The sequence below is a fragment of the Vulpes vulpes genome, chromosome 14 (assembly GCF_048418805.1).
Source record: "Vulpes vulpes isolate BD-2025 chromosome 14, VulVul3, whole genome shotgun sequence".
Lineage (NCBI taxonomy): Eukaryota > Metazoa > Chordata > Mammalia > Carnivora > Canidae > Vulpes > Vulpes vulpes.
Window position 1 is genome coordinate 21191654 of NC_132793.1, and position 13430 is coordinate 21205083.

The window sequence follows — 13430 nt, forward strand, 5'->3', positions numbered from 1 at the left end:
TTCAGCACGATCTGGAGTGAAAAACCCGTAACAGCAATAAGAGTAGTGCTGGCGGCCAGTGTTTACAGAGCACTTGATCACCGTGAGATGATGTGCTAAAAGCTTCATATATCTTTTTTAAGCTTTGCAGTAACCCTGTGATATGGGCCCTGCCAAGATAGCCTCAGGAAACTGAGGCTCAGAGAGGTAAAGTGATTTGCCCAAGGCCACTCAGCCAGTGACAGAGACATGGGGAGCCTCCCATGACCAATAACCACAGGGCTACCTTTTCACCCCATCCTACGTCCTTGCCTATGTGCCCAGCCTTCCTTGGCTTGGGGAACCCAGCCCATCCTCAGAGGCAAATCCTGTAGGAGGGAGTCCAACATCCTGCTCCAGCTTCTAGGGGGTAGAGGGAGCAGCCTCTTGGAAGTTCCTCATTCACCAACTGGGCCTCCAGCGAGACCAGAGAGGCCAGGACCGAGAGGAGACCTCTGCGCCTCGGCCTGGCTGTAAATCATAATCACCTCGGCACAGGCATCGACAGGCCTTAGCAGTGCAATTAAGCACCTAATTATGCTGAAAGAGACAAGGCGAGTCCATGCCATGACCAAGTTCAGCCTCCTCCCCGCTCACTCACAGCCCAGGCCTTTCTGGGCATGGCAGGGGCACCCCTGGCCCCTCAAGGCTGGGATCTTCCTCCAGAGCCAGGCCAGGAAGAATGCGTGGTGCTGATGCATGTCCATGGTGCCAGACCTCTCCTACATGTAGGCTCATGGCTGAGCCTGAGACAGACAGGGTGGCCCCAGGAAGGCATTGGGATGGGGCTTAGGGGTCAGATGGTCCCTGCCCCAGGCCAGGGCCAGCTCTGAGCCCTGCCACTCCCAGGCCCTCCATCAGCAGCACCCAGACACTTCCACCAGCACCCCCATCCCTGCCCCCACCCTTGTGTTCAGAATCCAGCTCAGGGTCCTTCTGAATCTGGACCCCAGAAGGCCTCACCCACACCAGCCAGACCCTCCCAAATCATCACTGCCCTGCTCCTTCTGCATTCTGGCACAATCAATTCCAGAATTCCATTGATCTTCCCTCTGAACATCACTGGGCCTCTCCTCTTCCTTGCAAGTCCATCCCCCTTGCACTGACTAGGGTCACACAATGCCCCCAACTTAGGGCCTCTTCCTTCGATGGCTCCTGGCAGTGGCTGACTGGGCCCTTTGGGGTCTCATCCCCACCTGCCCCTTGGCCACACCAGCCTACTGCAGTTCCTCCAACACACATACCCAGCCGAGATCCCTCACTCCTAGTCAACACCTCTATACTTCAGTGCTTACTTTAAATAATAGCACCTTCTCCAGGAAGCCCTCCAGACCATCCGGACTAGGCCAGGTCCTCTGTCACTGGCTCAGACCCCCAGGGAGCTCTCCTCATTTTGTGGTCACAGTTGTCATTTTACTTCTTATCATGGGTGATGACTGGGTTAATATTCATCTCCCACACTGACCTGGGAGCACCTGAGGACAGGGACCGAGTGTGTATGACCATGGCCTTCTGAGAGGCATCTTCAAGGCCCTCAACCTCTCTAGGGATTCTTCAGGCATTCCTGAGATGGATGGAGTGGTTTTGGCTCCATGTGAATCTCCCCTCCCTGGAGGAGCTCAGAACATGATGCCCTATGTATACTGTGGACCACTGCAGGAATTTTAAGATGGAAACACCGATAGCAGAAAATAAAAATCATAATAAACCATGAGCCACCACTTGGCCTGTTAATCCTTTGTGAAGGATGCAGACTTTGTGCACCACTCCAGCTGTCCCAGCCCTCCACCAAAAACACCCAGGTCCACATGTGCACCACACATGCAGAGCCACTGGCCAGGGTTGGCAGGGGCTTGGCCTGCAGAACCACTTGGTTGATCTAACAAACAGGCCTGTCTTATAGCCATTCATGGAGATTTCGTGGAGATTCCAGAGGGAGGCTGCAGATGCTTCTTGATGCCCTTCAGGGCTGTACCTGGTTTTTGGGGTCTGGCTGGAAGGGGTGCAGGCTTCAGGATGAATGGGCCAGAGCACTGGGCCACATGTATATGGGGACCCTGGGGGTCTAGGGTTCTTCTCCACTAAAGCAGCTATACGATGAAGGCAGGTAAAGCAGGTTGAGGGGGCGAATTTCAGCTTGCCTTCAAATTAGGAAGTTGGGAACCACTTCTGCTTGCAAAACTGGTTAAGGGGGGGATCCCTGGGTGGCACAGCGGTTTAGCCCCTGCCTTTGGCCCAGGGCGCGATCTTGGAGACCCGGGATCAAATCCCACGTCACGCTCCCGGTGCATGGAGCCTGCTTCTCTCTCTGCCTGTGTCACTGCCTCTCTCTCTCTCTCTCTCTCTGTGACTATCATAAATAAATAAAAATTAAAACAAAAAACTGGTTAAGGGGAAATTAACCCAAACTCTAAAACAGAGAACCTCAGTTAAATCAAAGGAAAAACTTCCAGAACTTGAAAACAGCCAATAAGAAAAATAAGTGGTCTGAGCCACAGAAATGAGGCACCGAAGGTGAAACCCTTGGCATATGCCAGTTGCCAAGAAAGATGTTTTTAGGCCAGGGGTCCTTCCCCAGGTCCCAAGTGAAATGAGATAATTCATGTAATGTAAAGTGCTCATCATGGTTCCTGGCATATGGCATGCACTCAATAAATCTTAGCCGCTTTATTATTATTATTATTATTATTATTATTATTATTATTATTATTTTATCACAGATGCCTGTCCTATTATATAACTGATCTCCCTACAGGATTCTGAGCTCTTTGATTCCCTCGCCTGTTTCCCGCAGAGAAGATGGGCCTCCCTTCATGCTCCAGCTATCCCCCACCTGCTGGGAATAGGAGTCTTGTGATTCACAAATTCATATAAAGTTTTCACTCTAGTAACCACTGTTACAAGGTGTTCTGGCTGAGGGATGCTAGGTGCTGGCGCCACTGTGTCCTCAGCACTGCCAACCCTGATCCTTCCCGGGGTTACCATGGCAGCCCCAGCAGGTCACAGAGCCCTCCCATACCAGGGTCCTGGAAGCTGATGGTACTCCCTCCCCCAGAACCTGGGATCCCACAGCACCCATGCCGCCAAGCCAGTGTCCTGTGCTGTTTAGCTCCCACAGTGTTGTTCAAATTAGGTTCCAACAGTTAAAAATCAGGAGCTGCCCACTGCAATCAGGATTTTTAGAAGACAGAAGGCTACTGGGTTGAATTCCTGCCTGGCTCAGTTGGCTCCTACAGATACAGGGCCTGGGTTCTAGGTCCCATGAGCCACCTTGTGGCTTCCACACGAGCCACCTTGTGCCTTCATGTCATCCGTATACATACAAGTACAGGCACAGATGCACATCATGTTGGCATGTCCGTGTATCAAAATCTGTGTCTGGGCTTATACCACAGTTGGCTTGGATGTGTGTGACTGTCATTCAATTATTTATTGGGCACCTACTATGTGCCAGGCGCTGCGCTAGGCTCTGGAAACGTAACAGTTAATCAGGCAGGCACAGTCCCAGCCCCACTGAGTCTGGGAGTGTGGGGGGACAGATAGGAAACAAACACACACATGGATGATTGCATATGGAAATACAGGCAGCACGGAAACGGGATGCCGGCTGAGCCACACGGTCAAGGGGCGCTTCCTGAGCTGAGTTCTGAAGGAAGAGAGAGGGAGAGTTTTCTGGGCAGAGGAACTGGCCCATGCAAAGGCGAGGCGGTGGGCAAGGATGGGAAGGGAGAAAAGCAGCCAGAGTTGGGATGGGAAGGGGAGCCAGGTCAAGCAAAATGAGACAGCCCAGACAGCAGAATGAGTTGAGCAAAGCCTTGAAGGGCCATGGAGAAAAGTTTGAGCCTTTTAGCCCGGGGGAAATGGGGGTGTGCATCTGCTTATAGGCGTCGGTGAGCTCTGTGTGCATTTAAGAACTGTCATGTGTGTGATCCTGTCTGGACAAGGAGGTAGCCGATGGCCGCGAGTTTCCTCGCCAGACCCCTGGAGCCCCAGCAGGTGCAGGAATTGCAGGCGCTGGGGGCGGGGAGTGATGGCATAATCACGCTGAGCACATTTATTTTATTTAACTAATTAGCATCTTCGCATTCCCCTCACGTGGGGCCTAGCAGCCTCGAATTCTAATCCTCTAAGTCAATTAGATTATTCTTCCCTTTGCCTGAGACACTCCTTAAACCGCACACAAAATGATAGGAGAGTGAGTTGCAGGTGTATTAATATATACACAGATCTCTATCTACCCAGGTTTAACTGGTGGGTGTTTGGGCAAGAAATGGGGCATTGCATATGGATGTGCCCTTGGTAGAGGGTGAGGGTGAGGGGCAGGGGTAGAGGGGGAGCTGCAGCTGCCCTAATCTGGAAGAGGCTTGAATTGCCAGACCCCAGCTGTGAAGGGCCCTGAGCAGACTACGCAAATATTGCTTTAAAGGCCCTTGTTCCCCAGGGGTGTCTGGGTGGCTCCGTTGGTTGAGTGTCTGCCTTCGGCTTGGGTGGTGATTCCGGGGTCCTGGGATAGAGTCCCACACTAGGCTCTCTGCTCAGCAGGGAGTCTGCTTCTCCCTCTCCCTTGGCCCCTCCCCTGCTCCTTCTCTTGCTTGCTCTCTAATAAATAAATAAAATCTTTTTTAAAAATTTTATTTATTTATTCATGAGAGACACACAGAGAGAGAGGCAGAGACACAGGCAGAGGGAGAAGCAGGCTTCCCGCAGGGAGCCCAATATGAGAAACTCGATCCCCGAACTCCAGGTTCACCACCTGAGCCAAAGGCAGATACTCAACCACTTACCCACTTACCCACCCAGGTGCCCCAATAAATAAAATCTTAAAAAAAAATAAAGGTCCTTGTTCTGTAATCTGCCCACCTCCCATTAGGGTGGCTGCAGGAGCCTCCTCCCTGGCCTCCCTGCCTCTGCTCCCCCATCTTCAGTGCCCAGCATGGCACCCTCCCTCATGCCTGCTGATGGTGCTCACTCTGCACTGTGATTTCTGCTCTAGGGCAAGGCTCCTCGGTGTACCTGTGTCTCCTTGGCCTTGGGGCCCGGAGCTCCCTCAGAAACCCTTGAGAAGCTGTGGAGGAATCAGCTGAGAAGAGTGAATTTGGAGGTCACTCCCTTCACACACACACTCATACCTGCACTTCTGATGTCACTAGCGGACTTACTAGCCTCCTGCCAGGCTGACCTGATGCCCCAGGCACCCATCCAGCCCAGCCCGAGGGCCACACATGTCCCCAGGCCTGTCCCCTGTGCTCAGCATGCTCTTCCCTTCCACCTCCCTTCTCAATCGTGCTGGCGTCTCCCAGGCCCAACTTTGGGTGTTCCTCCTCCACAAAAACTGGCACTTCCTGAGTCCCCTGAGTCCCCACATGGGGCCCCAGCAGCGTCTGGAGACAAGGTACTCAAGCCCTAAAGTCAGGCAGCTCAGCCATGTCATGGCCTCTAGTCAATCTCTGACCCCTCCAGGCCTCCGTGGCCCTACCTGGAAAATGGGCGAACACTTGGCTGTTCCCTATGGCTTTGTAGCAATGATAAAATGAGTCCATGCGTAAGACCGGCCAGTACTGAAGTCCCTTGGCTATAGGTCTCCCGCCCCACCTCACCCACAGGAGCCACATGACCCAAGTGACCGTGACATGCCACCACAGTCATAATGGCCTGAAGAAAGCCAGCTTAGTCACATCAGACCCTGTTAGCTCCCCAAATTAAAAATGCTGCTGAGACAGACACAAAGCATCCAGACCACACACAGCCTTGGCCCTGACAGGAGAGAATGTGTCTTCTCTCCCCTTGTCATTTTTTTTTTTTTTTGTGCCTGTCATTCAATGAACTTGAAAAATCTGCATCTTTTAAAAAACAGAATGAGGCCATTTTTCCCCCTTTCTTTTTTCTTCTCCATCTTCGTGCCCAAGCTGCCAGCTGAACTGGACCTTTTTTTTTTTTTTTTTTTTAAATTACAGCTGTGTCCTCCATTAGAGCTGTTGCAAGAAGTCATTACCAAAACTCACACTTATTTTGGTGGCGTCCTTCCCTGTGTCTTCCTGCTGAGATGCTTTTAGCTGTTGGGAGGGAGCGGGAGGGGCAGAGAGAGCAGAGACAAGGCGTTAGCATCATGGGGTGGGAGTATGGACAATAGCTAAGATTGTAGCTGTGACAAGTGATGCTCTGGGGTCTGGAGTCAGGCGTCCCTCAGCTCTGTGTCATCTCAGGGTGGGGGTGAGCCAGAGCAAAGGAAGATGAAGAGGGTGCCTGTAAAACTGCATGTGCTATGCATTTAGATATGTGGGTATTTAGGGATCTGTGGGGGTGGGTGAGCCTGCCTGGTGTGTCTGTTGGAATGTCTGTCTCTACACTTGTGTCTCTGTGAATGTGTTTGCATTCTGAGGTGTCTCACACCCATGATCGTGTGTTTGTGGCAAATCCTGTCAGAGTCCTGCCCACATGGTGTTATACCCTGCAGGCTGACCCCAGATGCTTCCAGTTGCACATACCTGCAGGTCTCTGCCTAAGGGCTTTCTCTAACCCCCCCCCCCCCCCCCCCCCCCCCGTGGACTCCTCTGGGCCCTGTGAGGCAGGCTGCAAGCGTTGAAGAGAGGTGACACTCCCAGGAGCAAGACAAAGTTGAATACGTATTTGTGAGGGGCGCCTGGGTGGCTCAGTCGATTAAAGCATCTCTGTGGCTCAAGTCATGATCCCGGGGGTCCTGGGATAGAGCCCTGCATTGGGGCCCCTGCTCAGTGGGAGCCTGCCTCTCCCTCTCCCTCTGCCTGCTGCTCCCCCTGCTTGTGCGCTCTTTCTCTCTGTCAAATAAATAAATAAAATCTTTGGGACACCTGGGTGGCTCAGTGGTTGAGCATCTGCTTTTGGCTCAGGTCATAATCCTGGGGTCCTGGGATCGAGTCCCACATCAGGGTCCCCACAGGGAGCCTGCTTCTCCCTCAGCCTCTCTGCCTCTCACTCTGTGTCTCTCATGAATAAATAAATAAAATCTTTAAAAATAAAATAAAAAAGAAAGTCTTTAATACACATCTGTGAATATGTTAGAGGCTACTTCATGAACACACAAGAATGTGTGAGCATGCCCGCGTGTGCACTTGCAGGTGTGTAAATGTCCGTGTTCATATGTGAACATGTGCACAGAGGTGCATGTATTCATATATTATTTGCATTTACTCAAGTGGAGGAATGGAAGTGTCTTTGTTTGGGCTCCCCCAGCAGGAGACCTTGAGACAAAGATTCCAGTGCTATTAGTCTAGCTGGGCGGGGATCCCAGGGGACACCAGTAGGGGCGTGGGCCCGTGAGACCACAAAGGGAAGGAAGTCAGTAGTGGGCACGTTCTCAAGCCAGGGACGCTGCGGGCAGCTGGAACCTACTCCCCGGGGCACCTGAGGGAGACAGTGTGGAACTCTCCAGTTACCCCGGCTGTAGGGAGGTTGCGGGGGGCCGTGGCCTCCAGCTGTGTCCGTCACTGCCGGGCTGCCTTGCGGGCTCTGTGGCCCAGGGGAAGCTCTCAGGCAGAGCTGCAGGGGTTGTCAGTGGGGCTGGTGGCAGGTGTGTGCACTGGGCACCAACAGCATGGGCTCCAGTGAATGCGTGTGCAGTGACGGGGTTGCCCACCGGGGTTGCCCTGTTTCCCCACCTGTACCCTGAGGGAGGGGCTCTGTGCTCTCCGTGGTCACCCCAAGTGCTCGGCCTAGCTCGGCCTCCCCCCAGAGGGCAGAGAAGCACCCCGGCTCAGGTGGCTCCCCGGGGGCAGTACCTGGTTCGAGGCCCACGCCTGCTTGTCCGTCCAGTCTCTGTGGCTCCGCACGTACCACCACTGGATCTCCAGCGAGTAGGATGGGGAGCCGCTGCCACGGAAGGAGCAGGCCATCTCCACGTCCTCGCCCGTCCGCGCTGTCATGTCGTGGGGAGTCTCTGTGAACAGGGCTGCGTGGAGAAAGGGGAGGCCTGGCTTCAGGTGGGGCCCCGGAGGAGCCCGGGGAGGCCGCAGGAGGGGTGTGCTGAGCAGCTGGGGACACATGGGGCCAGAGGGGCAGGTCCAGGGGCCGGAGCGCCCCCCACACTGGGTCGCTCTCCCGGAGTCCGCGAGTCCCACGGGAGACCCACTCAGGGCTGTGAGGGATCGGAGAAGGGCTGGGTTGGAAGGCGTGAGCAAGGAGGCCAGCAAGGCCAGGGAGGAGGTGCCAGATTTTTCTAGTCACCCCTACCGCTCTCCCTCCCAGGTTATTCTCAACCCCAGAGCACAGCAGCCAGCGCCGCAGTCTTTGTAAAACCGAGTGAGACCTGGCCAAACCCCTGCTCAGAATCTGCCCTGGCTCCCCATTGCACCTAGGAGAAAGCTCACCGGCTTGGGGTTCAGGGCCCGCCCACGTCCCCCTGGTCTCCTCTCTGGCCTGTGAGCGTGCCTTGCTTCCCCCTCTTTTGCCCTGACTGTGCCCAGTGGCTGGAATACTCTAGCCTTGGGCTCTCTTTGCCCAGCTGGCTCCTTCACGCCACACAAAGCTCTAACTAGGCCCCTTCAGAGAGGCCGTCCGTGACCACCCGGGGTAGGGTCCCTACCACCCCGACCTCCTGCCTGCCCGACCTCGACCTCATATCATTCACTGCAGGCACTGCCTGCCGAGCTCCCTGAGAACAGGGACCCGGGGCTCCTGCGGGCTCCACCACCCCCAGCCCCTAGCAGGTGCTCTGCGTGTGCCAAGCTGATTGCCCGTTCTCCATCCTCTGAGGGCAGCCACGCCCGCCTCCCGTCCTCCGCAGGGCCCAGCTCCCCAGGAAAACCCCAGTGCCTAGCTTCCCCAGACCCAGCAGGAGCCCCGCCCAACGCCACCAGGTAAATGAGAAAACAAATCCCCACTTAATTTGGCCAGTGCCACTCCCCACCATATGTTCTGTCTCTCCTCTCTCCAAACAAATATTGTCCTGAGACGTAATTAGAATTCTTTCCTCTTCTCAGGAGAGATTATCTCGCCCTGGAAAGATGCCTGGCAACGTGCAGGTCACCCAGGGAATGTGTGTCCGTCAGCCCTCCCACCCCATACCCTACCTGGCTGCTGCAGGCTGCAGGGTGCCTCCCTCCCCCGCGGCAGAAGTGCCACCACCCAGCCCCAGGGGTCCCTCCTGTGTGTCCCCTCCCACCTGCAGCTGGGGCAGGCGGAAGAGGGAGCCCGGGGCTGGGAGGTAGGAGTCCTGCTCTGAGGTCACTTGCCTCCCACCTGCCCCAGGATTCTGAGGGCTTTGAGAGCATCAGGAGTGACAAACTCCATCTGGAAGCTTCTGCTGTTTCTGCTCTACACACAGGGTTTCCATGTGGAGCTTGACTCCAGTAACTGGTTTCCGGGCAAAGAGAAAGTTTGCAAGGTCCCTAATCCTCAAGGTTAGAGGTTTATGGGGCCCTGGAGACTTCCCACATTCTCTGAGGTTAGGGAGGAACAGGCCGCTGTCCCTGCTGTTTAATATGAACGGCTGTTTGAATTACTGAACGTGTGCCCGGTGAGGTGCCAGGTGCCTCCATCTGCAGTGCATCTGAAAGCTGGGACTGTCCTTATTCCCACTGGGTGGGAGGCAAAACCAGGCCCCTGGAGGGAGCCATCATCGCTCATGCCCGCCTTTGCCTTCCAGAGTCCAGGCTCCAAACTGTAGAGCCGTCCTTGACCACCCCGTCACCCTCCCTTATAGCCCAGATTCAGCCTGCAGGGAACCCTGTGGATGCTGCCTCCAGAAGTCTCCAGAATCCCACCCCCTGCACCGCGCCCCTGCACTGGGGCAGCCGCCACCATCTCCCACCCACAACAGCACAGTGGCCCCTTCACTGGCCTCCCCGTGGCCACCCGTCCTCCCCAACTATATATTTGCAACTTGTCAGCCAGAGTTATCTTGGCAAGACACAAACCAATCCTGACTCCTTTCCTCAGAACTCTCCTACGGCGTCTTCTCACTGAGGACAAAAGCCAAAGCCTTTCCCCATGACAGAGAAGGCCTCTCATGTTTGGGCCTGTCCCCTCGGGTGCCCGCTTCTGCTTTTTCCCCTGCGTATTCTGTTGCCACCACCATGGCCTCCTTGGTGTTCTCTGAACATTCCAGTTGAGATCCTACCTCAGGACCTTTGCACTTGGTATTCCCTCTGCCTGGAACAGTCTCCTCCCGCCCCCCAGATTCCCAGATAGCTCCCAACCTCCTCTGCTTCAGGACTCTACTCAGATGTCACCTCCTCAACGAGGCATACCCTCACCAGCTCATTTAAATTGCATCTCTCACCCCAAACCCAGTGCTTCAAATCACTATTCTCTTCCAATACATTATTGGTGCCATCGGACAGACTTTCTGCAATGAGGAAAATGTTCTCTGAGATAATGCAGAAACTACCAGCCACGTGTGTCTCCTGAGCACTTGAAATGTGGCTTGTGTGAATGAGGAACTGAATTTTAAATTTTATTTCATTTTCACTCATTTAAATTTAAACATAAATAGCCACTTGTAGGTAATGGCCACTGTATTGAGCAGCACAGAGAATACACTTCTTGTCTGTTGATTGTCTGCTCTCCAGGAGGCAGGGACTGTGCCTGTGCCTGTCTTACCCGTTGGTGTATCCCCAGCTCCTAGGGCAGCACCTGGCACCTAGTAGGTGCTCAGTAAATACTTTTTGAGTGAATGAATGAACAGATATAACTGGGCAGTGGTGAAGCAGCGTCCAGAGCTGAGAGGTCCCCACCCTGAGAGTCCTGGGCCAGCCCTCCTCACCTTCCCTGGTGCCAGCCTGCCAGCTCCTGCAGGACTGCAGTGGGCCACGAGGCCCTGAGCCACCAGGACGGAGCTGAGAGGTGATCACGGTGGGCGCTTGGCCCCGTGTCTGGGACAGCTGGATTTTGCCTTGATCCAGACCCAGTGGCCCTTGCAAAGAGGGAAGGAGGAGAGTTGGATCTAAAGCGGCCAGCTGTGGGACCTGGCTGTCTAAGAGACGGTGAGAGGGACAAAGCTGTCACCTCCTCCAGGTGCCACTGCTGAGCCACCGGAATCAAAAAGGGCCCCCCTGCACCTGGGGAGAGGAGTTCACGGCCCCTAGGATCACAGACTAGGAAGGGCGGAGGCGGCCCCTGAACCCAGGCCTGTGAGACTCCACCACCGCACTTCTCTTCCACCTAGAGATGCTTGAGTGGAGGAAGGATGTCGGGCCAACGGGAGAATGAGAAACAGTATGTGGGGGTCTCATGGGTGGCAGGAAGGGCAGAGATGGGCTCTCTCCGAGTGGGGACACCATTAGGGAAGGGGCCAGGCCTCCATCCACCCTGGCTCAGCCTCCCCTGCCCATGGACACCCCCAAACTGAAAACCCAATCCTGGACCCTGGCTCTTTTTACTGATGCAGAAAGCAAGGCTCAGAGAGAGTGGTGTCTGGCCTGGGGTTGCACAGCAGCCAGAGGACACCAAGGTCAGGCCCCAGGCCCCTAGTCCTTGGCCAGGCCCTCTGACCCTAAACACACTTGGGGGAGCAGCCCTCCCCTGATCCCAGTAGTGGTCTTCTAGAGGGCGCTGTCCAACAGAAACAGAACATAAGCCGGGGGTGTGAGGCACGCATGGAATTTGCAATTTTCTAGTAGCCACATTTAAAAAGTTAAAAAAAAATTTTTTTAAACAGATAAAATTAATTTTAATCATGAATTTTATTTAACCTAAGATATCAAAAAAATTATTTCAACATGTAAGAGCAATTATTAATGAGATATTTTACATTCACTTTTGTGCTAAGTTTTAAAAATCCAGCATGTATTTTACACGATTACAGCACATCTCAATTTAGACCAGCCACATTCCCGGTGCTCAGCTGTCACATGTGGGGGATGTCCTGGCAGGTGTATCTCCTCTCCTCTCCTGCTCACGTGTCCCCATTGCTCAGAGGAGGCAGCCAAGGCCCAGTGCCGCGCAGTGGCCCTTCCAAGGCCACACAGCAGAGCCTGGATTTGAACCCAGGCCTGTCTGACTCCCAAGGCCATGTTCTTCCCAGAGTATTTAAACCCCTTCTGGGGCACCTGGGTGGCTCAGTGGTTGAGCGTCTTTCTTTGGCTCAGGGTGTGATTCTGGGGTCCTGGGATCAAGTCCCACATTGGCTCCCTGCAGGGAATCTGCTTCTCCCCCTGCCTATGTCTCTGCCTCTCTCTGTGTCTCTCATGAATAAATAAATATCTTAAATAAATAAACTCTTTCTGGCTGTAGCGATCTTTCTTAAAAAGGAACAGTCTAAGACGGCCAACATCTTGCAGGGTCCTCTGGGGCAGGCTGGGGAGCGCAAAGGTTTGGGCAAGCACAGAGGGGGCATTTCACCCAGCCCGAGGCAATCAGGGGAGACTTCTCAAAGGAAGTGTTATGCTCCCTGCCCACCCCCAGCCCCAGGTGGGGAGATGGTCTGGAGCCAAGAGTGGGGAAGATCTTTGGGTAGGAGGATGGGTAGAAATCTGGCTGCAAGAACTCATGGAACCAGGTGAGTCATCTGTGGCTACAGCCACCCCCATGGTGGACTCTGCTGCCAGGGTCTCTCTGACCCCCTCAGACCCTGCCAAGATCTGCCCAGGTTAGGGTGGGCAGGATCCTAGGCCCCCCAGGATCCTGTTGTCTCCAACCTCAGTAGTGATGGGGGCAACGTGTCTGCAAGACAAGTGGGGAAACGAAGTTCTGGGCATTTGAGGCCATAACCTGTGTCTCTCTGTTCACGGGCAGCATCATGAAGGTCTGTCCCCAGCCCTGTCCCTAGAGGAGCCCCTGGCGGAGACACAGCGTAGGCAGGTGAGCACTGGTGCACAGGCTGGAACCAGGGACGGAGGACTGAGCCTGTTTCTGCCAATGGGCTTGCTTTGTGGCCTGGGGAGCATCTCTCCCCTTCTCTGTACAATGGGGGTCAGTCCCGACAGTCTGAGAACCCCACCAGCTCAGACAATCTGAGGGAGAAAGTGATGTGCATCCCAAGAGCAGTGTCCTTCCTGGGCACTGGGAAGGGGAGGAGTCACTGCCACTCGGGGAAGGAGGAGCGTGTCAGTAGGGCCCTGAGATGGGTGCATCCTGACAGGCAGAGGCCAGGGGAAGGGCACGTGCGAGCCAAGACAAGGAGGAGGGAAAGCCAGAGAGCTCTGCCGTTTTTTAAAAAGAATCCATACCATTTATGAAGCACCTACTACATGCCTAGCACTATGCAGGCACTGTCTCTAATACTCTCTAATCCGCTCCCCCACATTTGACAGATGAGGAAAATGAGGCTCAAAAAGGAGGCAGGACTTGCCCAAGGTCACACAGAGCTGGATTTTGAACCTGGGTCTGACCAGCAGTTGTGACCAAGACCCGGGGCTCTATCAGCCTTCATCAGGATTTGGTCTGAATTATCAGGAAAAGTTCAGCCACCTGGCTCCACAGCTCTGCATCCCACTTGC

The 13430-nt window shown here is 54.4% G+C and overlaps 1 protein-coding gene across 1 annotated transcript in view; it reads right to left on the bottom strand.

Moving 5' to 3' along the window:
* Nucleotides 1–13430, bottom strand: part of VSTM2L (V-set and transmembrane domain containing 2 like) — a 36991-nt gene that overhangs the window by 4617 nt on the left and 18944 nt on the right. Inside the window, exons 2-3 of the mRNA XM_072735879.1 lie at nt 7773–7942; nt 6021–6071 (exon numbers count right to left, since the gene is read on the bottom strand). Of these exons, the coding sequence (XP_072591980.1) occupies nt 6021–6071; nt 7773–7942 (221 nt within the window). The remainder of the gene's footprint in view (nt 1–6020; nt 6072–7772; nt 7943–13430) is intronic.